The sequence below is a fragment of the Mastigoproctus giganteus genome, chromosome 2, assembly GCF_048544385.1.
Source record: "Mastigoproctus giganteus isolate SK-2022 chromosome 2, ASM4854438v1, whole genome shotgun sequence".
Classification (NCBI taxonomy): Eukaryota; Metazoa; Arthropoda; class Arachnida; order Uropygi; family Thelyphonidae; genus Mastigoproctus; species Mastigoproctus giganteus.
Window position 1 is genome coordinate 31,265,676 of NC_143576.1, and position 24,612 is coordinate 31,290,287.

At 37.8% G+C, this 24,612-nt stretch overlaps 1 protein-coding gene across 1 annotated transcript in view; it reads left to right on the top strand.

Moving 5' to 3' along the window:
* LOC150089253 (BOS complex subunit ncln) overlaps positions 1-24,612 on the top strand; it is a 178,652-nt gene that overhangs the window by 139,524 nt on the left and 14,516 nt on the right. Inside the window, exons 11-13 of the mRNA XM_090390406.1 lie at positions 2,547-2,719; positions 6,232-6,285; positions 23,052-23,130. Of these exons, the coding sequence (XP_090246532.1) occupies positions 2,547-2,719; positions 6,232-6,285; positions 23,052-23,130 (306 nt within the window). The remainder of the gene's footprint in view (positions 1-2,546; positions 2,720-6,231; positions 6,286-23,051; positions 23,131-24,612) is intronic.

A 24,612-nucleotide genomic window follows, 5' to 3' on the forward strand; every position in this document is an offset into this window, starting at 1 on the left:
ACATCAGTATCTTCTTTGAGGTAATCATAATTGGCTGGTGTCTAATAGACATTTTTCCAAACAGAAATCCATAGACAGAAAAAGCATAGGTAAACTAATATTCAAAAGCATACTGCACTGGTAAACAATCAGTGCACCAGCAAACTGGCAATTGAAGTTTAATGTTGACAACTGCAACGTACTGCATATGGGTAGAAGTAACTCCAAAGGAACAGTACCAACTGTGTAGTACTACACTTAGGGTGGTAGAAAATGAAAAAGACCTGGGAGTGATTGTGCAGTCAGATATGAATTTTTCTGAGCAATGCAGACAGGCCGCCAGAGCAGGTGCATGTGGTTTTATCAATGATATACAGGGATTTTGCTAGAAGGAAAAGGAAGTAATTATCCCTTTGTATAAGGCAATGGTCAGGCCACTCCTTGAGTACTGCATACAGGTCTGGGGACCTCATTTTAGGAAGGATGTAGAGTTGCTTGAGTGTGTAGAGAGCAGGGTAACAAGATTGGTGAGAGGAACGAAGGGGTCTTCTTACCAAGAAAGGCTTAAGTTCTGCAAATTGCAGTGGCTGGAGATTAAGCACCTGTGAGGTGATCTGGTTGAGGTGTATAAGGCCTTGAATGGGTTGAGAATGCTGAATTATGATGGGATTCTTACTCTTGCTCAGATTACAAACCTGAGGGGACATAAATTCAAATTGAGGAAAAAACAGTTGTAGAATAGGTGTGTGGAAATTTGCCTTTAGCCAACGGGTGGTTAATTGCTGGAAAAAACTTCTGTCTGTCGTTGTGAAAGTTGATAGCTTAAATAAATTCAAGGAGGATCTGGACAAACTTTGAGAGGGAATGGTTGTGTGAATTTTTTTTTTCTTTTGGCTGATGCTACATAAGCTCATACACTTGCTTTCTTGAATCACATTTGCTTTCTTGTATTATTACCACCACTACTACTGCTACTACTACAGCATTGTGTGCATATTTCAATATGAAAAATGTATGTTGTTAGTTCACTTTAATTTCTAATGCAGTGCAAACTAAACAGCCTCCTGTTTTCTTCCTGCTTTCAATTACCTATCTCCAGCTTTTCAAAAGTCAGAAGTTCGACATAATATAGATCCAACATGTTTTGGAAGTAAACTCTAACCGACAATTCCAAATGTCGGTCGGAGTTTTAAGTTGAAACTTGGATACTGATTTTTGAAATTATTTGTAAATAAATAAAATACAATAGATATGTCTTCCCTTAATTTTAAAATTATCATTATAAAGGTTATGAAAAGTGCAGTTAAATTTCTATAGGAAGTACACGGCTCCCCACAGAAGCTGGTGACAGCTCTGAAGTTCACCACTAACGTACCCAAGCTGATCTCACAACTTACGGATCTGCCTTCCAAACTAAAAGGAAAAAAGGACAGGGCAGTGTGTGCAGTACATATTGAGTACTGCGTACAGGTCTAGAGGCCTTATTTTAGGAAGGATGTAGAGTTGCTAGAATGATTACAGAGAAGGACAACAAGATTAGTGAAAGGAACAAAGGGGTGCTCTTACCAAGATAGGCTTAAGTTCTGCAAGTTGCAGCATCTGGAGACTTAGGCACCTGCTAGGTGATCTGATTGAGGTGTATAATGCCTTGGATAGTTTTAGTAGGCTCAATGCTAATGGGATACTTCCGCTTGCTCAGATCGAGGACCTGAGGGGCATAGATTCAAATTTAGGAAAGACAGTTGTAGAATAGATGTGCAGAAGTTTTCCTTTAGCCAGCGGGTGGTTGATTGTTGGAACAGACTTCCATCTGTTGTTATAAAAGTTGATAGCTTAAATAAATTTAAGGCTGTACTAGGCAAACATTTGGAGTAACCAGATGAGTGAAATGGGAAAGTGTGTTTTTTTTTTTGGCTGTATAAACTTGCTTTCTTACATCATATGCCTCAACTTATGCTATGCTTAATGCTAATATCCTCAGAAGAATGAAGAATGCTATTTCTCCCTTTCTCAGTGGCATGGTTACTTTTCTGTGATGATCACTGTGTATATTGATCAATCCCATTATTGTTTCAAGCTGTCTAATCTGCCAAAATGTGTATATAGCCTTTGTTCCGGTGACACTCAAACTGTATTTGAATTTAATATAGCTGATTTGTTTTAGACTGTATTTGTTTCGATGTTAATTTGTGATTGTTGAAATTAATAAATAGTAATAGAAATGTTTTATGTGTGTTTGCTTAATTTTTATAAGATATGTTATATATTAACTGAAATCACAGCAAATGGAAAACCAATATAATTTCAGTCTTTCTGGTTCTTAGTCTTGGATTGATCAACTTGATGCAGGTTGTGTGCAAATTATCAAATTTAAAGTATTCTGATCTCTTTGAATGGCATGATACAGATCATGTAATATGTCTTTGTCGAAAATTAGAGTAATAAATTTAAAAGTTAGTGGTTTTTTTGATTTACACACTTAGAGATGTATAAAGTTTGATGTGTTTTTCATTTTTTAATTATTCCTTACACTTTGTACCTGCCAAAAATCCCATTCCACGCTACAGGAAGTACAAGAAGAATACTTAGCAGCTTGGATGGATCATTTAACATCTCAGTCCAGAAGTGCTCAAACAATGGCATCTGTTAATCCAAGGCATCCCATAATCACTACTTTAGAACAAGCTCTTTCGAAGTATTTGAAAGAAGTCAAATTATCAGTATTTAGGCCTGACAAACGGTGAGTCTGCATATATATTTTTTCAAAACTTGAAAACAAAAAATTAATTTCTTACTAAATTTTTCATCTGGCTAATGCCGAAATACTTATAAAAATATAAAATATATTTGATTAATTTAAAAAAAAGCACTGCATGAGGTCAAGATAATCTAAAATATGTCAAATATTTGAATTACACATATTGCAATTGTATTTTTAAGAACCCAAGTCAGTATTAAAGTCAGTATTTGTGTTAATATTATATACACCTAATGCTTGGTTACAGTACATCCATTTAATGCACATTCCACCTGATACCATTTATTTGATTACTGACATATATCAGGGGGTATCAAAAAGTTTGTACCCTGATCTAGATAAAACATCAGTAGGAAGATGCCGTTTTTAATATAAGTTGTCCATATTCAATAACTAATGTGTGAGATTTCATTCCCGTAGGTGATTGTACACCAGAGGTGGAGCCCATAATGTGAGGAAGGACAGTATGGTTGACAAAGTGGAGTGTTGAGCATTGATCAAGTTCCTGCATTTGCAGGGCAAGAAAGCTCAGGAAATTGACGAAGAAACGAAAGTTGTGTATGGGCAGAATTGTCCATCCTATGACACTGTAAAAAAAAGTGGAAACTGATGTTCCTGTGCAGTCATAGAAGGAAGGCCATCAACATTTATAGACAGTGAGACAGGTGCGAAGGTTGAGTAGCTGATGCTGAGTGACAGGCGTACGACAATTCATTTCATCGCAAATGCAGTGAAATTAGTTATGGGTCTGCCCACAGAATTTTACACGACCATCTGCTGATGTCTAAGATCTCCGCACGATGGATTCAAAGATTGCTAACACCTTTGCAGAAGCAATGTCAAATGCAATGTTCTCGCCAACTGTTGGATTTGTTTAATGCGGATGTTGAGAACTTTTTTGATCGGTTGGTGACAAATGAGGAATGCTGGGTGTGTCAGTATGATCCGGAGACTAAAGCATTGGGTTGAATCTGCTTTGATTTGTCTCAGGAAGTCATCAATGAAACGGAATTGTGGTTTCAGGCAAAAAGTGCAGACTTCTAGGATAAAGGCATTAAACAACTGATCCATAGATTAGCATTAGCATCAGTAGAGGCATATGATGCAAGAAAGCAAGCTTATGCAGCATCAGCCAAAAAAAAAAACCCCACTCCCATTTCACCCCTCCATTCATTCCAAATACCTGTCCAGCTCAGCCTTAAATTTATTTAGGCTATCAGCTTCCACAACGACAAATGGAAGTTTGTTCCAACAATCAACTACCCGCTGGCTAAAGGCAAACTTCCCCACATCTATCCTACATCTGTCTTTCCTCAATTTGAATTTATGCCCTCTCAAGTGATTATTCTGAGCAAGAGGAAGAATCCCATCAGCATTGAGCATGCTCAAACCATTCGAGACTTTATACACCTCAATCAAATCATCTCGCAGGTGCCTAGTCTCCAGACACTGTAATTTGCAAAACTTAAGCCTTTCTTCGTAAGCCTTTCCCTTTGTTCCATTCACTAATCTTGTTTCCCTTCTCTGTACTTGTTCCAACAACTCTACATCCTTCTTAAAATGAGGCCTCCAGACCTGTATACAGTACTCAAGGTGTGGCCTGACCATTGCCTTATACAAGGGGATAATTACCTCCTTATCCCTGCTAGAAAAATTCCAATATATCATTGACAAGAGACTATGAACTACTCTTTCAGACCATCTGCACTGCTCAGAAAACTTCATGGGAGAAGCTCAGAAAACTAGATGAGACAAATGTGTTGTTAATCGTACGTGGAAAGTAAATTGAAAAGGATTAACGTTCCTGTGAAGTCTCACCTTTCTAGGGCTCTTATTCTAGGTAAGGGTACGAACTTTTTTTGATACCCCCCTTGTATATGCAATTTTATACATTCTTCTGTGAATGGTGTACTATGGTGTTATCCCTATAAACAACCACTGTGATATTGTTTTGACAGCCAAACACGTTGCTGTTGCAGTTATTCATTCTCAGTTTTCATTGTTTTAGTGGAACAATAACTTGTAGAATTTTTTTTTTTTACCATGTGGTTCAGATGAGTAAATAGGAAAAACAAAGTGAGAGTGCGTTTGAAACTGGTGGAATGTATCCTACAAATGTAAGTAAGATTGGATCTTGCCATTATGCCCATTATAACCTCAAAATACATCAATAATACTGCATAATGGAAGAGATGGGAAGTTGTTGGATCTGTGCTCTGGAGACTAAGCATGGGTTTCGCCACTTCAGGCCTCCAATAAAAAAAGTGTGGGTATCGCACTGGTTGATGATGAGAGTCATCTACCACTTAGTATTGCCTGGTAACACAGAGGAATGGTATTCCTCTCTTTCGTGTGGACACTTCACCTAGACTCCTGCTTACATTGATTCACACCTGAGTGGTCACCTCCAGTATACTAGGTGCCATATTTCGTGACTTGCACACGAAATATGGGGCGTTACACTCAGGGTTGCTAATGTTCTCACCATCATAAAAGTGCAAGCAGAGGATTTGGTTGTCGCAGAACAGCTGGACTTTGCTGAAATTCTGTCACCTGACTATCATTTTCATCAGTGTTTTAGGCTCCCAGGTAGCAAGCCCTGTTTTTCATACCAGAGAGAATTTCTGTGAGAGTCTCAAGAACTAATACTAATATATTAATCAGATTGTGCTTACAGCTACATGAATTTGCAAGATTATCAAGGAAGTAAAATAATAGGAATCAAAATGCCACTGAATGAAAGATAGAGAATACAATCACAGAAATACACCAGAGGGCATACAATCACATAATAGATACAAAAATATGGAATACAATCTTGGGACCTATTTAAAATGAAATTTAGACCTGACTTATCCCAAACCCAGGCAGGATCATTGTCATTAAGTTAGTTTCAAAATCAGACTGTTTAGTAATTGTATAAATAAGGGTGTGTGTGTGTGTGTCCTTACATATAGTTATGCATATAACAAAATGGCATTGTGTGGTGAGAATATTTTGTGAAATAAATATAATTTTACCACTGACACATTTTGAATTGGAAGATTGAAAGCATTGTTTTTTTTATTGTCCTCTAGATCAACAAAATACTATGGCTTATAGCAGGATTGATTTTAGGCTCATTTCTATTGCACTTGAATATAAAAAGATTGCATTTCCTATACAGATAAATGCACAAGCCAACTCCATGATAGTCCTTATGCATATGCAGTGTGATTGCATTTATGCCATAATTAAATTTTCCAACTAATAATAAATTTTTCTGACTAATAAATTATAACTTAATGCTTTCAAATTTAATGATCAAATATTTCATATTCACCGTGAACATGAATATGTTCACATAGCTGTTTTTGAAAAAATAGCTGAATCCCAGTGCTGTTTTTTTTTTTTTTTTTTTAAATTCTGAAAAACTAATTACTAAATTAATATTTAGTTTTTAAAACAAAGATAATTTATTGTATGCCTCTTAGATAATTTGTCTTATTTTTTAGTGAACCAGAGGTTGTGTTCTATGAACCAGTGTTAGCAGTGATGAATGCATACAGGTAATAATTAAAATATTTAACAGTTGTGTATTACTTATGATGAAATATTCTAAAATTAAATAAGTAGCTAACCACCAGTTTGTTCCAACTATCATCCACCTGTTGGCTAAAGGTGAATTTCCGCAAATTCAAATTTTCTTTCCTCAATTTGAATTTCTGCCCCCTCAGGTTCATAATCTGAGCAAGAAGAAGAATCCCATCAGAATTGAGCCTGCTCAACCCATTCATAGCCCCTTATACATTTCAATCAGATCACCTCGAAGGTGCCTAGTCTCCAGATGCTGCAATTTGCAGAACTTAAGCCTTTCTTGGTAAGATCACCCTTTTGTTCATCTCACCAATTTTGTTGCCCTTCTTTGTATTCGCTCAAGGAATGCTACATCCTTCACTAAAATGAGGCCTCCAGACCTGTACACAGTACTCAAGGCGTGGCCTGACCATCGCCTTATACAAAGGATGACCTTTTCCATACCAGCAAAATTCCTGTATATCATTGACATACCCAATGATCTGCTCTGGTAGCCTGTCTGCACTGCTTAGAAAATTTCATATCTGACTGCACAATTACTCCCAGGTCTTTTTCATTTTCTACCACCCTGAGTGTAGTACCACAGAGTTGGTAAATTTCTGTGGGATTACTTCTACCCATATGCAGTACTTTGCATTTGTCAATGTTAAACTTCAGTTGCCACTTCTCAGCCTATCTGCCAAAATTTTCTACATCCTATTTCAGTAGCACACTGTCATTACTGTCATTAACAGTAATGGAAGTGTGGGTTCAACACCGAACCCTGGGGGGACTGCACAAATAACATTAGTCCACAAAGAGCAGTGTCCATTGATTACCATTCTGTCTTCTCCAACTCAACCACCCTTTTATCCATTGTAGCAACTCACCCTTAATACCATACTGCTCCAATTTTTACAGTAGTCTTCCATGCGCAACAGTGTCAAAAGCTTTCCAGGTCCTTTGTAACGACATTAGTATTAGTAATGACCACATGGTGCAAGGAAGCTTATGCTGCACCAGCCAAAAAATAAAAAAATAAAAAAATAATTAATTTAAAAAATAATAATAAATAAATAACAAAATAAAATAACAAAAAATAAATAAAATAAAATAATAATAATAAAAATAAGTTAATAATAAGAAGAAGAAAATTTAAAAAATAATAAGAAGCAGAAAATTTTAAAAAAAATAAATAATAATTAATAAGAGAAAAGGATATGGACAACCTATGCATTTTCCTCCTCCCTTAGGTAATTATCCAGCTGATCTTTGAATTTCCCCAAACTGCCAGTCTCTACCACCCATGTTGATAACTTATTCCTTATACATCATAGTATGCAATCAAATTTGTCAGACAAGACTTTCCCTTAACAACCAGTGACTCCGTTATTTTCAACAGAACAGAAGTTAAACTAACTGGTCTGTAATTACTTGTGTCACCCTTAGATCCCCCCCCTTTTGTGAATTTGGGATACATTTGCACATCTCCAATCTGTGGAGGCTTCCCCTGTGTTCAAGGATGCTCTCATAATTATGGCTAAAGGTTTGCTTGCTTCCTTTGCTGCATCCTTTAATATAACTGGATAGATCCCATCCACCCCAGGTGTTTTCTTATGTTTAAATTTAACAATTCCTCCTCCACTTTGCTTTCAGTTATTACAAAATCATTATGCACCCTGTTACAGTTTGATAAACTTCTGGCATTTCCCTCCCTTAATAACTCCTCATGTGTGAATGTAGATACAAAATACTCATTCAGATTATCAGCTGTCTGAACAGGATCATCAACAGTCGAACCATCGATATCTAGTGGACTGATCTGATTCATCCCCTTCCTTCTAGAGTTTATATAACTAAATAAGTCCTTGCTGTTTTTCTTAGCATCCTTTGCCAAAGATTTCTCGTAATCTGCCTTCATCTGTCTAACCTTTGTGACTTGATTACAGACTAGTTTGTCTGCCATAGGCTTCTCTGTCTCCCGATAATTTATATGCATCCCATGCATTTCTGTTCTCTGCCACGAGCCATCTGATATCCATTTATACTTAAACTTCGAACAGTATTTCCTAGTTGGTATGAAAAGCCTAGCACCCTCCAAGATTAAGTCCCCAAAGGCTTCCCATTTAGAATTTTCCGTTGGTAACATCATCAGTTTATCCCACTGTATAAAATTTAAAAACTGTCTGAGGCCACTGTAGTCAGCTTTACGAAAGCAAAAACCCCTTTCCTTATCCCTATTGGCAGTTACATCTTTAAGTGGGGTGCCTCCGTAGCCAGGTGGGTGGGAGCAACAGTGCGTAGCACACACTTCTTGGTTAGACCGGGGTTCGAGCCCATGCCCACCAAATACAGAGGATGCGGAGAGGTCAGGGAATGACCACCGCATATCCCCGGAGCAATATAGCCTTAGTTGCTAATGCTCCTAAATAACAAACAAACAAACATCTTTAAGTAAATCCCAGATCACTGTGATCACTGCCACCTAGTGGTTCCTTTATCTGCAGATTCTTAACAGCATGAAAAATCACTGCTGTTAATCAGATCAAGAATATTACTCCTTCTGGTTGCCTCTTGAACAGGTTGCTGTAGAAAACAGTCATTCAGTTAATCCACAAAAGTCTTGCTAGAGTGCGAGTGACCAATCCACAAGTTCCAGTCAATATCTGGAAAGTTAAAATCTGCCATTATAAGACATTCTCATTTACTCGCCCATTATTTCTTTGCACAATTCCTCATAATACTCATCCAATTGATTAGGCCTATAAAGCACACCTACCCTCATTTTGCTTTTCCCAGTGCTTATATCACACCACACTGACTCAACATTGCATTGTCCACCAATGTCAATTGGATGCACTTCCTTAGATTTTGTGTTTCTTAACTAACAGCATAACCCCCTCCTCCCTTCCTGTCCTATCTATGCTTTCTGTGTACAGAAAGCATAGACAGGACAGGAAGGGAGGAGGGGGTTATGCTGTTAGTTAAGAAATTCCAATTCTGCACTGCTTATATCCGTATGGCACCATGTTTCTGATATCCCAACAATATCTGCCTTTGATGTCTTGATCAGCATTTCAAATTCATCAAATTTATTTACTATACTCTTGGCATTGGTGTACATGCAATTATACATACACCTATTCTTACTCTTAGTTACCCTACCACAACACATTTTCTTGATCTGTGATGACTCCTAGCATCCCTTTAAACCCCCCAGTACATCGCTTTGCAGACTGCTGCTTATTCCAGTAGAAGCAGTGCAAGAATCACTTTCACCTCTGCCTGTGGCTACTAGAAGCAGACTGTCCTGTTAACAAGCACAACCATGCTGAGAAAAATTCTACTGCATGTGCCTTGCACAATCTTTCCATGGCTGATTAATTAACAAGGCTCTCATCATATACTCCTTCCTATCATGTCTGAGCAGAATTGCAGACACTTTCAAATATAATCCTAACTCGTGACTTTTTTTTTCAACATTAACCTGTTCTTGTTATGTAAGTCTGCAGATCTACTTTTAATGTCATTAGTGCCAACATGTACAACAATATCATCTTTTGTGCCCTTAAAGATGATATCTGCTCTACGTCTTCAACTTTTGCCCTAGCAGAAATACCTTGGTTCTATTCCACCTATCCTTTTTGCCCAATATATTTCCCATTTCCCTGATAGTTGGGTCACCAACAATAACTAGCTCCTGTGAGACCAGCACATTTTGCCTTGAAGATTGTGGCTGTCTTACCTGATGCACTAGAGTGAGCTCTGGCATTGAGTTGGGCAGCTTGATGGGTCCCAATTTTAATTCCTTCGAGGGCATCTACCTACACCATAAACACTAATAGGCACCCATCAGAACAATCAGTTAACATCTAATTTCTTGACACTCTCTGCACCTAGCACACACAAAGACATCCTCCTTGGCTAATCATGTCCTGTTCAGAAAATTCCTCAAAAATTTCTCATTTCACAGATTTTTTTAGTCTCTGATACATTGGTGAATCGCCCCATATGGTTCTCCCCGCGCCACAGCACTTGCACTTCTTTGTTCACGTTGCTTTTTTGCTCAAGTCTGGGGCATGATTTCATTTTAAATACAATTTAATTATCAGTGAAAATTAATAAGAATTATAAATTTAATTGATTAATTGACAATACCATACTAAGCTAACAGATTCCTAATACAGTGCTATGTATTATGTTATCTAGTTTTACATTGTACCTTACGCTGTCAAGTTTGAGATATATTCAAATATCCGTATCAATCTAATATACTACAACAATGTGGCAAGTTTCAAACAGTACAAGGTTCTACGGATACTAAGTAGCTACCTACAAAATCACTATATAAAGTCAAAATAACCTAAGTAGTATGACTAGGACTATAAAGCTACTTCTAGAAAATAAATTAATATGCCAATTAAGGCAATAAAATGGCAAAAATTTAACAAAAACTTATCTTTTTTGCTGGAGCCATAAAAATCTTCACCCTTGTTTCCAGAAAAACATTTCATCGGAAACAAAGTAAAGTCCCATAAATATCAAAGTTAAGTCGAATATTTTGTTATATTTGAGCTCACCATCATTTAAAATATCTCTACAACTATTTTTTATCACAAAATAACTGGTAATTTCCAATTTCCGAGTGATCAAAAAAAGTCTATGTTGGCACCAACACACTCGCCACAGCGATCATCACGTTGACTGTATTTATTGTTTAGAACATAGTGTATAGTGTTATTTGTAATGTGGCTATGGGGGTTTCCCCCAACTCTGCTTCAAGCAATGTGATGAATACAAACTCTGTAAAGGCCAGATTTATGTAGGTTAGTGAGTGTTCATGTAGTACTATTATTAGTTATGTTGGCTGTGTTGTTCATCTGACCTCTTTGCCTAGGGGCCTGTGTTTACACACAAAACCTCTAGTTTACCATCTAGCACCACGAGGAGGTGGGCTGGGTAGTAGGGAGTATAAAGCATTGGTGGGACGAACCCTGAGGTAGCCAAGGCTACAGGCAGGGAGAGCTCAATAAAAAAAAAAAAAAAAAGAGAGAGAGAGAAAAAGAAAAAAAAAGTGAAATTGGGAAGAGATAGTTGGAGTATAGGAAGTTGGGGGGGGGACAATTAGACCGGGGTTCGAGCCCATCACCACCAAATACGGAGGATGCGGAAAGGTCAGGGAATGACTACCGCATATCCCCGGAGCAATATGGCCTTAGTTGCTAATACTCCTAAAAACGAAATAACAAACAAACAATAACAATAACAGGTCCCTACTCATGGCAGAATAATCCTTGGGATGGGGGGCCCAGTCATCAATCCAGTTTTGCTTGTCAGGTATCTTTCAGGGTGCTGGTTACAGCTACGCCATCAGATTACATCTTCATTTGGGCAGTGGGAGACATGGACATGTTTGCTTTTGATTGTTGCTTGACTGTGAGAGAGGCTGTAGGTTCTGTCTCTGCATGATTCACCTGATTTAAAATACCTGTTGGCTAAAATTTGTGATTGCATTATTCTCATTTATAATAAATTAGTGTTCCTGTCACCTTGGAATTTTGTAATCATGATTTTAATTATTATTATTAATAATAATTTTAATTATTATTATTAATCAGTTGCAGCTATTAACTGTGTTCTCTGGATTTCAAAGATTATACATTCATAAAGAATGTGTGCCCAGTCTTGCCACTGGTACAATTTTGGTCATTAGTTAACCCTAAGGAAGTTAGTTTTGCCTTTAGAGAGCCATGACCTGTCAGTATGAAGGTTGTAAAATGTCCAGGGGCATACCACTTTGATGACTTTGGACTAATTGCTATCTGTGGTAGAAACCTTTTGGTAACAGCACCTCTGATTTCCTGTTTGTTCTGCAACCACTCTTGTGTTTCCTTTTACAAGAAGGATCAGTCATCTGCAAAGACTTTCCACTGGGCCCAGATCCAAGGCCAGAAATTCATCTAGAATAATTATCCAGAAGAAAGAGCCAAGTATTCAGCTCTGTGGGCAATCTTTATTCACAGGGCATGTCAATTCCTGGAACCTTGTGTGAACCGAGACACTTCTGTCTTTGAGGTAGCTGTTTATTAACTGATAGAGGTTTTGGAGGGCATTTGTCTGGTGGGGCCTCCTAAGGACACTGCCACCAGAGTGAGTCAAATTGCACCAGCAAAGTCTATTGAAATTGCCAACATATTTTTCCTCTGTGTTTTGTACTGTTGTGAGTAGGTGGTGCATGTCATCCTCCGTGGAATTGCCCTGCTTAAATCCATACTGATTATTTGAATAGTATCCTGATTCAGAGAAGTAGGTTGAGATTCTATTGTAAATTAATCTTTCATATACTTTCCCTATTACTGGGAGTAAAACTATAGGTCTGTATGATTTGGGGTCCGTGGAAGGTTTCTCAGGATTCTTTAATGTGAGCCTGAGCACAGTTATTTTCCAAATTTTGGGAAATTTTTCCTCTCTCAGGCATTGATTATACAGATTCATTATTTTATCAGGTGCAATTTCAGCAATTTTTTTAATTATTTCCACTTCTAGGAGGTCAATTCTGGGGCATTTATTGTTTTTGGTTTTAATCAAAGCTGCTTGTAATTCTTCTGTTGTAAATAGAGGCTCTATGTTGACATTTTCATAGTGTATATTTTCCTTGATTGTCATTCTGAGTAGAGGAATAATCCCCAGCCTCAGTCTGAATAATAGTATCTAATATGTTATTAACAGACTCTGCACAGCACAGGGTTGGGGTTCCATCTAATTTAACTGTGGTTTCTATCACCTCTCCTCTTGGCAGCTTGTTGGTGACAATTCTGTACACAATTCCCCATGGATCGGCATTTCCAGATGTCCCCATCAAGTGCTTCCAGGATTCTTTTTTCTTTACACTATGAGGGCTGTGCATTGGTTCCTGAGAGACCTATAGGAATCTTTCAGCACGTGCCTTATTTTAGGGCCAAGATGTTCTAGCCCTCTGGAAATGTCTCCTTGCCTGGTGTGCCCTTCTCCCAAGTATACTCAGTTCAGGAAACCACTAGGGGACTAGACAGGTTTGATATTTTCATGATCATTTCTGTCATAGTCATTACAAGGTCATCCAGGCTACAGTTATTGTTTGATCTAGATCCCTCATTTTCCTGTTTCTGCAGCTCTGCTGCTGTAAGTTCATTGAAGATCTGCCAGTTTGTTTTCTTAATGTTTAGAACAGTGAGAATTCCACCTTCATTCATTTCACTAATCCCTTTCAGAGCCTTATAAACCTCAATCAAGTCACCTCTCAGATGCTTGGTTGCCAAGCTCTGTAGCCCACATAATTGAAGTCTTTCCCTCATATGGTCATCCTTCTGCTGATCTCTCCATTCCAGTTGCCCATCTTTGGACCCTTTCAAGAGCTTGATGTCTTTTTTCAAATGAGGTCTCCACACTTAAACACCATATTCCAAATGTGGTCTTACAATTGCTTTATACAGTGGGATTATCACCTACCTATCTCTGCAGGATAGCGTTCGATAAATCATTGATAGGACACCATGGGCTTTCCTGGCTGTTTACACTGTTCAGAAAACTTAATATCTGCCCATATTGTAACTTCCAGGTCCCTTTCCCCCCCCTCCTCCAATTTTTTTAATTCAATCTCACTAAGTGTACAGTTTATTTGTGGGTTGCTATTCTCCAAGCGTAAGACCTTGCATTAAAACATAGCTGCCACTTCTCTGACCATCTTTGAAGCCTGTTTAAGTCATCCTTAAAGAACGCTCTTGCGTTAATCATTAACGACTCTGCCAATATTTGCATCATGACTTTTATTCCTTCATCAACATCATTTATGAAAATGGGAAACAATAGCAGTCCTTGAGAGACCCCACTCCTGATGTTACACCAATTGCTTTCAAAAAGCAATTGTTTTTTGTTCAATCCTCTGCCTTCTGCCCCGCAGCCACCTAGCAATTCATCTTAGAACCTTACCAGTAATCGCAACCTGTTCAAGCTTATACACTAACTTCTCATGAGGGACCGAGTCAGGTGCTTTGCTAAAAACCAAATAAACTATGTACAAATTATTCCCTAAATCCACTCCTAAGTAACTGTGTCAAAATAGCCTACTAAGTTAGTTAAGCATGATTTACCCTTAACAAAACCATGTTGTATGTCCTTTAGAATGCCATATCTTTCTAAATATTTCTGGATTGCACTCTTAATCATTGCTTCTCAGATTTTTTCTGTCACCGAAGTTAGGCTAACCGGTTTGTAGTTACCAACTTCACTTTTAAACCACTTTTATCTGTTGGCGATACATTGGCACTTTTCCAATCCAAAGGAATCTCTCCTGAGTCCAAAGGTGCCCTCATAATTAACCTCAGTGGTTCAGTACACTCCATCGTGCTGTCCCTCAAAATTACAGGGTATATGCCATCAAGTCCAGGAGCCTCATTTGCCTTTATGATCAAAGGTTTTTCTAATAAACAATCATCTGTAATTATGATATCACTAATTTCATATTTAAGAGGCCGTGAGAATGAGGCTATGCCTCACTCTCACAGCCTCTTCTCAGCATAAAGGGTCTCAGCATTCATCAGTAAATAAGAAATAATCTTAGAAATAAGAAATAAAGAAGTAAAGACAGATGCTAAGTACTTGTTCAGTTCATCTGCAACACATCAGCTAGGTTGTCTAAGGTTTTCCCACACCCACCCTACAAAGTTATTTAGGTATGTATCCCACGCTATATCTTCCCTCTCATTTGAAACATTGCTATCCTCAGAACATCCTATGGTGAGGTGAGTGCAGGCATTACTTTGACCCATATCATCAGATAAACATGGATCTGAATTACCCTTCTCTCCCATAACTAGCAGTTTCTCTGAACCCTAAGGCATCCTCAATGATACTGGAAAAAATCTTTGCACCACCTTTGTTCAAATGAATACCATCTCTACGAAATATTCTACTACCTAAAAATGCGGGCCATGCTAGGCTTTCAGCATATAGTCCCTCCTATCGTTTCTGGGCAGAATTGTAGACACATACACATTGTGACGTAACTCATGGCATTTTCTCAGCATAGTCCTATGTTTCTCCAACAGATGGTCAGATGTTTAATGTAGTAGCCCCCCCCCATGCATGATAATTCTCTCTTTACCTCCCTAAAATCTGACAATTCGTTTGTAACATCATCAATTGTAGCTCCTGGCAAACACACTCTGGTTCTGGACCACCTATCTTTACTACAAAAAACGTTACCCATTTTTCTGACAATAGAGCCACCCAATAAAACTAGATCACCTTTGACCGGAGCAGTTATATCAGTTGCAAAGAAAAGAATTGCCAGATAAGCTAGATCTGTCTACTAGACCAACCTTAGAATACATGCCACAGGCTGTACAAATGATGAAGTTGTGACTCACACCAGAAATGCCCACAGGCCTTTCTGTTTGATATCCCTCAACTTTGTATTGTAAGTGGATCTTGTAGCAACTGTAATTTACGTAAAATTTGAAATTTACAAAGGTTATGAAATTAAAATTTACAATATACAGTTGACCTTGGTTATGACGAGCATCAAGGGACCGACAAAATTTCCTCGTTATAACCATTACTTGCTATATCAGTGATAGCAGAGATGGGGAAACTCCTGGGCCGTTGAACAATGAACACTATATATCAGTGATTAGTTAAATCTACTGACAAAATTTCCTCGTTATAACCATTACTCACTATATCAGAGATGGGGGGGAAACCCCTGAGGCTATTAAACAATGAACACTTTATATCAGTGATTAGTTAAATCTACCTCCTATTTTTTTTTAAATTCTCAATAACTTGAAAAGAAGGTAGATTCAAAAAACAAAAGAAATATTAGAGAGAAAAAAAATAATATAAGTACAGGTAACTCGTATAACACGGCTATTTGGTTCCTACAAAATCTTGTGTAATGCGAAACCATGTTATACGGGAGTAAGAACCAGTATAAAAAGGGGGAGGTTACATTCCAAAAGTTAACAAAAATACACTGGTTTTTTTTATAACTATCGGAAACTAAATAACTTAATACTTAACTTAATATTTTAACTATTTTTTATAATAGTAGTAACTTAAATAGTAATAACTGAACAAACATCTTACCTTACAAACTGTGAAACATATATGTCAGATAATGTACTTTCATTTAATTTTCTTCCTCTTTATTGCTGCTAAGCACAATCAAACGAGAACGTTTTCTCTGTTTATCTTCACCTGAATATCTTCACGTTCTGAACTTTCTTCTGCAGCATCTTGATTTTGTGTATCTTCTGCTCTCTTCAAAAAATTGGCAATCTGGGTTTGTTTGCTTTTTCTTGATAGATCTTTGTAAATTTCATGGTATGGAGCGAAACATTTTTGAAGCTCCCTTTTGAACTTTGTGCTCCTTTCAGTCGAAGGATCTGCATTCAAAAAATATGATTCTAATTGCTCAGCTAACCTTATGCCTTCCCTCAAGTCTCGTACTTCAGAAAATCCTGAAGTTCCAAATTTTGGAACTTCTGGATTTTCTTCTATGCTGTCATCCTCTGAACTGATTTGGTTTACCTCCAATGTCATTTCCACCAAATCTGCTTCGCCAGCCTCTTTTTCTACCAGTAATTCGTGAATGTCTTTAGTAGTCATATCATCAAAACCTTCCCCTCCTACCGACTTAGCAAGTTCTGCTATCGTACCAATTCTATTTTCTGCCGGTTCAATCATATTTCCTGAACAAACTGACTCTGGCCATACATTTTTCAAACTATACATTTTTAAAGCTATGATTCCGATACAGTCCACAACTGAAAAATGTTTCCATGCCTCCATCACTTCAATAGATTCGGAATCAATTTTTTCAAAATCCACTGTAACGATTTTCTGATGTAATGAGCTTTTAAAGGTAGATATAATGCCTTGATCCAATGGCTGAATTAAAGAAGTTGTGTTAAGTGGTAGGAACATGACTTAAACCCATTTGGATGGCCTGGCGCATTATCCAATAGTAATAAAACTTTGAAATCTGGATTTTTCCACTTTAAATACTTTTCCACATCTGGCACAAAACAATTTAGAAACCATTCTTTAAACAAATCGGTGTTTACCCGAGCTTTTTTATTTGCTTTCCAATATACCGGGAACACATTTTTATTTACGCCTTTCATTACACGAGGATTGGAGGATCTATAAACCATCATAGGTTTTATCACGTAATCTCCTGATGTGTTACTGCACATAAGTAACGTTGCATGATCTTTTGATGCCTTAAAACCTGGTACAGTTTTCTCTTTTTTTGAAATAAACGTTTGAGATTTAAATAAACCAGATTTCCCACAATTCTCAAACCATGTTAAATAAGTACCGTGTTGTGCGAGGATTGTCGCAATTCACAAACTGTGTTAGAGCAAAACTGTGTTGTAGAAGTACCATGTTATACGGGGGTTGCTTGTATATACCTACATATTATTTGAATTAATATGCTTGTATAAACTAAACTATAATACATTTAATATTAAATACAATTTATTTGTCTGTAATTTTAAAACCATACACTTAATACTAAACGCAGTTTATTTGTCTGTAATTTTAAAACCATACACTTAATACTAAATGCAGTTTATTTCTCTGTAATTAAAAACAAAAACAACAAAGCTGCAAAAGTAGCCTTGTGCAGGAGACGTTTTTACGGCTTCGGCTAATAGAGAAGTTTTTTTAAAATTTTTTCTGTTTTATTAACTTAAATTGGCATATTAACTTATTTTCTAGAGTAGCTTTAGTAGTTTTTAGTTTTTAGTAGCTTTAGTAGTTTTTGATGGGTCAACTGTTGATGATCCTGCTCAGGTAGCTAACAAACTAAATGAATATTTTGCATCGACATTCACACATGAGGAGTTATTCAGCAAGAGGAATGCCAGAGGTGTATTCAACTCTAGCAGAAAGCTACAGAATCTTGAAATAACTGGGAGTAAAGTGGAGCAGAAACTGTTGAAGATAAACACAAGAAAGGCACCCGGGGTGGATGGGATCTATCCAGTTATATTAAAGGAGGCAGCAAAGGAAGTAAGCAAACACTTAGCCATAATTATGAGAGCTTCCTTGGACTCAGGGGAGGTACCCATAGACTGGAAATGTGCAAATGTGACCCCAATTCACAAAGGAGGATCAAAGGCTGACACAAGTAATTATAGACCTGTGAGCTTAACTTCTGTTCCAGGAAAATTAATGGAGGCACTGGTTAAAGAAGCACTGCAGGATCATTTAAACAAGACTTCAGTTATAGCTCAGACACATCATGGTTTTGTTAAGGGGAAGTCTTGCCTGACCAACTTGATTGGATACTATGATGCAGTCACAAAAGAACTGGATGCAGGGAATAACTTTGATATTATATACTTGGATCTTAGAAAGGCTTTTGATACTGTTGCACATGGAAGACTGCTACACAAATTGGAGCAGTGTGACATTGGAGGCAAATTGCTGCTATGGATAAAGGGGTGGTTGAGGGGGAGAAGACAGAGAGTGGTAATCAATGGACACTGCTCATCGTGGACTAATGTTATTAGTGGAGTCCCTCTGGGCTCAGTGTTGGGTCCATTATTGTTTTCTGTATTTATAAATGATATTGATGATGGTATATCAAGCTTAATGTCCAAGTTTGCAGACGATACAAAGGTTGGCAGGGTTGTCAAGGACACTACTGACACTATGCTGCTGCAACAGGATCTGGAAAGGTTGAGCAGATGGGCTGAGAGGTGGCAAATGAAGTTTAACATTGACAAATGTAAAGTACTACACATGGGAAACAGCAACCCCAGAGCAACGTATCAACTCTGTGGTACTACACTGACAGTGGTAGAGAATGAAAGGGACTTGGGGGTGGTTGTGCAGGCAGATATGAAGTTCTCTGAGCAGTGCAGACGGGCTGCAAGAGTAGCTCATGGAGTATTGTCAATGATATACAGCAATTTTTCCAGCAGGGATAAGGAGGTGATTATTCCATTGTATAAGGCAATGGTCAGGCCACACCTAGAGTACTGTATACAGGTCTGGAGGCCTCATTTCAAGAAGGATGTAGAGCTGCTGGAACGAGTACAGAGAAGGGCAACAAGATTAGTGAATGGAACAAAGGGGTGCCTTACGAAAAAAGGCTTAAGTTTTGCAAATTACAGTGTCTGGAGACTAGGCACCAGCAAGGTGATCTGATAGAGGTGTATAAAGCCTTGAATGGTTTAAGCATGCTCAATGCTGATGGGATTCTTCCTCTAGCTCAGAAAAATCACCTGAGAGGGCATAAATTCAAATTGAGGAAAGACAGATGTAGGATAGACGTGCGGAAATTTGCCTTTAGCCAGCGGGTGGTTGGTTGGTGGAAAGACTTCCATCCCTTGTGGTGGAGGTTGATAGCCTAAATAAGTTTAAGGCTCAGCTGGACAGGTATTTTGAACGAACAGAGGGGTGAAGTGGAAGTGGGTTTTTTTTTTTTTTTTTTGGCTGATGCTACATAAGCTTGCTTTCTTGCATCAAATGCCTCTACTAATGCTAATGCTAATGCTAGTTGTCATTAGGGAAATGGGGAACATAGTGTGTAAAAAGGATAGGTGGAACAGGACCAGGGTATGTCTGCCAGGGGCAAAGGTTGATGACGTAGAGCAGATATCTTTTAAGGGCACAAAAGGTGATATTGTTGTACACGTTGGCACTAATGATATTAAGAGTAGGTGACCGGCAGAATTACTCAACAAGTACAGGTCACTGTTGAAAAAAAGCCGTGAATTAGGGTTGAATTTGAAAGTGTCTGCAATTCTGCCCAGACACAATGGGAGGGAGTATATGATGAGAACCTTTTCAATCAATTCGGCCCTGGAAAGATTGTGCATGGCTCAAGGGGTAGAATTTTTTTTTTTTTCCCAGCATGGTCTGTGCTTGTTAACAGGAGAGACTTCTTCTACCGACAGGGCTAGCCGAGTGGGTAAAGTGCCTGCCTGGCAACCCAAAAGTCGTGGGTTCGAATCCTGCCTCCGGCTTGGATCAGAGTAGTGCAAAAACCTTGCGAGGTGCATTATGGCCACCGAAGCCAATGTGCCAACAACTAACAAAAAAAAAAAATGACTTCTTCTACAGGGATGGGATACACTTAAATAGAAAGGGTGCAAGAATATTTGCTGATGCTATCGAGGCAGTGTTAGGTGGGTCGGAAAACTGCTATCTGGGGGGGGGGAATCACTGACTAATATATTAACAGTAGCCGCTGGCAGAGGTGAAAGTGATTCTTGCACTGCTTCTATTGGAATGAGCAGCAGCCTGGAAAACAAGATGCGGAGTATTTCACAGGCTGCTGGGAGTCATTGCGGTACAAGTAAACACATGGGTTGTGTTTGGGTAGCTAAGAATAGGAACAGGTGCATGTATACTTGCGTATACACCAGTGCTAGGAGTTTGCTAAATAAATTTGACAAATTTGAGGTGTTGATCAAAACATCAAAGGCAGATATTGTTGGGATATCAGAGACGTGGTGTCACAAAGATATAAAGAATGCAGAACCGAAATTTGGGGAGTACAATGTGTACAGGTAGGATAGGAATGGAGGAGCGGTTATGCTATTAGTTAAGAAACACATAAAATCCAAGGAAGTTTGTTGTTGTTTGTTATTTGGTTTTTAGGAGCATTAGCAACTAAGGCCATATTGCTCTGTCGATATGCGGTGGTCATTTCCTGACCTTTCCGCATCCTCCGTATTTGGTGGTTACGGGCTCGAACCTCGGTCTAATCAAGAAGCGTGTGCTACGCACTGCTGCTCCTGCCCACCCGGCTACAGAGGCGCCCCAAGGAAGTGCAGCCAGCCAACATTGCTGGACAGTGCACTGTCGAGTCAATTTGGTGTGACTAAGCAAATTAAGAATAGGAGTGTGTTATAGGCCTGATGACTAATGAGTATAATAAAAAACTGTATAGGGAAATAGAGTGAGCCAGTAAATCAGAGAGTCTTATAATGAGGAATTTTAATTTCCCGGATATTGACTGGAATTTGTGGGTTGGTCACTCACACACTAGCAAGGCTAGTATGTGAGTGACCAAGAGTATTACTTCCTCTAGTTGCCTCCCAAACATGCTGATGTTTTCTACATCAGCATGTTTGGGAGGCAACTAGAGGGAGTAATACTCTTGATCTGATTATCAGTAGTGATTCTTCATGCATTAAGAATCTGCAGATAAAGGAACCACTAGGCGGCAGTGATCACAATGTGCTGAAATGGGATTTACTCAAAGAGGTAACTACTTAAGGGTAAAAGGAAGGGTTTTTGCTTACGTAAAGGTGACTACGATGGTCTGAGACAGTATTTAAATTCTATACGGTGGGACCAACCGATGATATTACCAATAGCAAATTCAAAATTGGACATTCAAAGAATTAATCTTGGAAACTACTAGGCTTTACATACCAACTAAGAAATATGCAAGTTCTCTTTCTCAATTTTACTGCTAAATAAAACTTTTGCGAAAAGAATCTGGTCATAAGCTTGTTTAATGTTTGAGTTATTCAAGTTCAAAGAGCATTCCAGACAGAGGGGTTATAAACAAATTATTATATGGACATGAAGTTTCAATGTGCAAACAAAGCTCCAGGAATGCATATGCTCCTTATCCATATCCCACAACAGCAACTGTCACTGTTATAATCTATTGGGAAGCGTAATGAGTTTGTCACTATGCTAGATAATACAGTTGTTTTAAATTCTGCAAATGCTGGAGCAAATTAGAAGTACTTAATAATGTAGGTGACATTTTTATGAAATTATACTTCATATGAATAAAAGAATATTAAAAGTTTTGCATTCACTGTGAATAAAACTTTTTATGTATTCAGATAATACATAAAAAGGTTTTTGCATATATTAAACCTGGTGGCTGCAATGATTGGAGGTTCATTCAGAGTATTTGATAAAGGTGTATTAAGTTAGAGCATCACACAAAACAGTTAATTATTAGCATGTATTCCAAAATTACATGAAAATACTGTTGAGTCAAAAAATTTAAATGGAAGCTATATCTAAGCGAATTAATTTAATTAGTCTCTCCATTTGGATTGTCCAGAGAATAGCTAAAATTACAACCACTGTTGTTAATTTCACCTTGCGAAATTCAGAATTGAGTATTAATAAATATTATAGTGATAAAACACATGAAAAAAATCCACTATAATTTTTTGTAATTTGCATTTAACCAGTAGGAGGGTGTTAATTCAATAAATCATTAAAATTAGCAATTAGCAGTTTAAGTAAATCATTAAAATTAGCAATTGAGTAATTTCTAATTTTAATGATTTACTGAATTAACACTCTCCTACTGGTTAAATGCAAATCACAGGTACTTAGTATTAAAAACATGCATGTGGCCTGCCCTCTATCTTGAAAATACATTGTCCTGTGTGCATTGATGAATTTATGAATTGCATATATTGGTTATTCCCATACAGTTAATAGTTACTTTACTTGAAGTTGAACTATAGATATTCCTGTATTATTATTTTGATTGTATATTGGCTAGGTTACAAGTATGTCAGTAGAAAGCTTGCAGTTTGTGAAACATATATCTAAGTTATTGTAATTAAATGCAATATGTATCAATGGGATAGGAAACATATTTGAAAGAGAAGTGAAGAATAAACAGTTATTATTTTTGCTATCACAATTATTATTACATTATGTACCCAGCTAAGTTAATAGTAATACAGAAGAAAATAATGTGTTTGTATTGCAGGGTAAAACCAGCAGTTTTTGACTTGTTCCTAGCTTTAGCAATAGCAGCATATCTTTCAGTTGTCTATCTTATCATTACAGTAAGTATTTATTTATTTTTTTTTTTTGTTTGTGTAATGCTTAACTATATAATTATACAGGTTGATTCAAAATTTGCCAGCCAAAATATCAGTAATTAATATTAATTATTGATATTTTGCAATAAATAATTATAACTATCGTGATAATAAGTAATTGTAAAAAAAAAATTATTTGCTACTAGTGAATTGGGATATTTTTCTTGAAATTGGCTTTAATGTTCACATACAATTTTGAACAAAAGTTTTGTTTGACTATACACACACACATGCAGACAGGATAATGGCTTCACCACAAGTGCTGAAGCTTCACCACAGCGAGGGGAATGCTAGAGGTGTATTCAACTCTAGCAGTAAGCTACAGAATCTTGAAATAACTGGGAGTAAAGTGGAGGAGAAACTGTTGAAGATAAACACAAGAAAGGCACCCGGGGTGGATGGGATCTATCCAGTTATATTAAAAGAGGCAGCAAAGGAAGTAAGCAAACCCTTAGCCATAATTATGAGAGCTTCCTTGGACTCAGGGGAGGTACCCATAGACTGGAAATGTGCAAATGTGACCCCAATTCACAAAGGAGGATCAAAGGCTGACACAAGTAATTACAGACCTGTGAGCTTAACTTCTGTTCCAGGAAAATTAATGGAGGCACTGGTTAAAGAAGCACTGCAGGATCATTTAGACAAGACTTCAGTTATAGCTCGGACACAGCATGGTTTTGTTAAGGGGAAGTCTTGCCTGACCAATTTGATTGGATATTATGATGCAGTCACAAAAGAACTGGATGCAGGGAATAGCTTTGATATTATATACTTGGATCTTAGAAAGGCTTTTGATACTGTTGCACATGGAAGACTGCTACACAAATTGGAGCAGTGTGACATTGGAGGCAAATTGCTGCTATGGATAAAGGGGTGGTTGAGGGGGAGAAGACAGAGAGTGGTAATCAATGGACACTGCTCATCGTGGACTAATGTTATTAGTGGAGTCCCTCAGGGCTCAGTGTTGGGTCCATTATTGTTTTCTGTATTTATAAATGACATTGATGATGGTATATCAAGCTTAATGTCCAAGTTTGCAGACGATACGAAGGTTGGCAGGGTTGTCAAGGACACTACTGACACTATGCTGCTGCAACAGGATCTGGAAAGGTTGAGCAGATGGGCTGAGAGGTGGCAAATGAAGTTTAACATTGACAAATGTAAAGTACTACACATGGGAAACAGCAACCCCAGAGCAACGTATCAACTCTGTGGTACTACACTGACAGTGGTAGAGAATGAAAGGGACTTGGGGGTGGTTGTGCAGGCAGATATGAAGTTCACTGAGCAGTGCAGACGGGCTGCAAGAGTAGCTCATGGAGTATTGTCAATGATATACAGGAATTTTTCCAGCAGGGATAAGGAGGTGATTATTCCCTTGTATAAGGCAATGGTCAGGCCACACCTAGAGTACTGTATACAGGTCTGGAGGCCTCATTTCAAGAA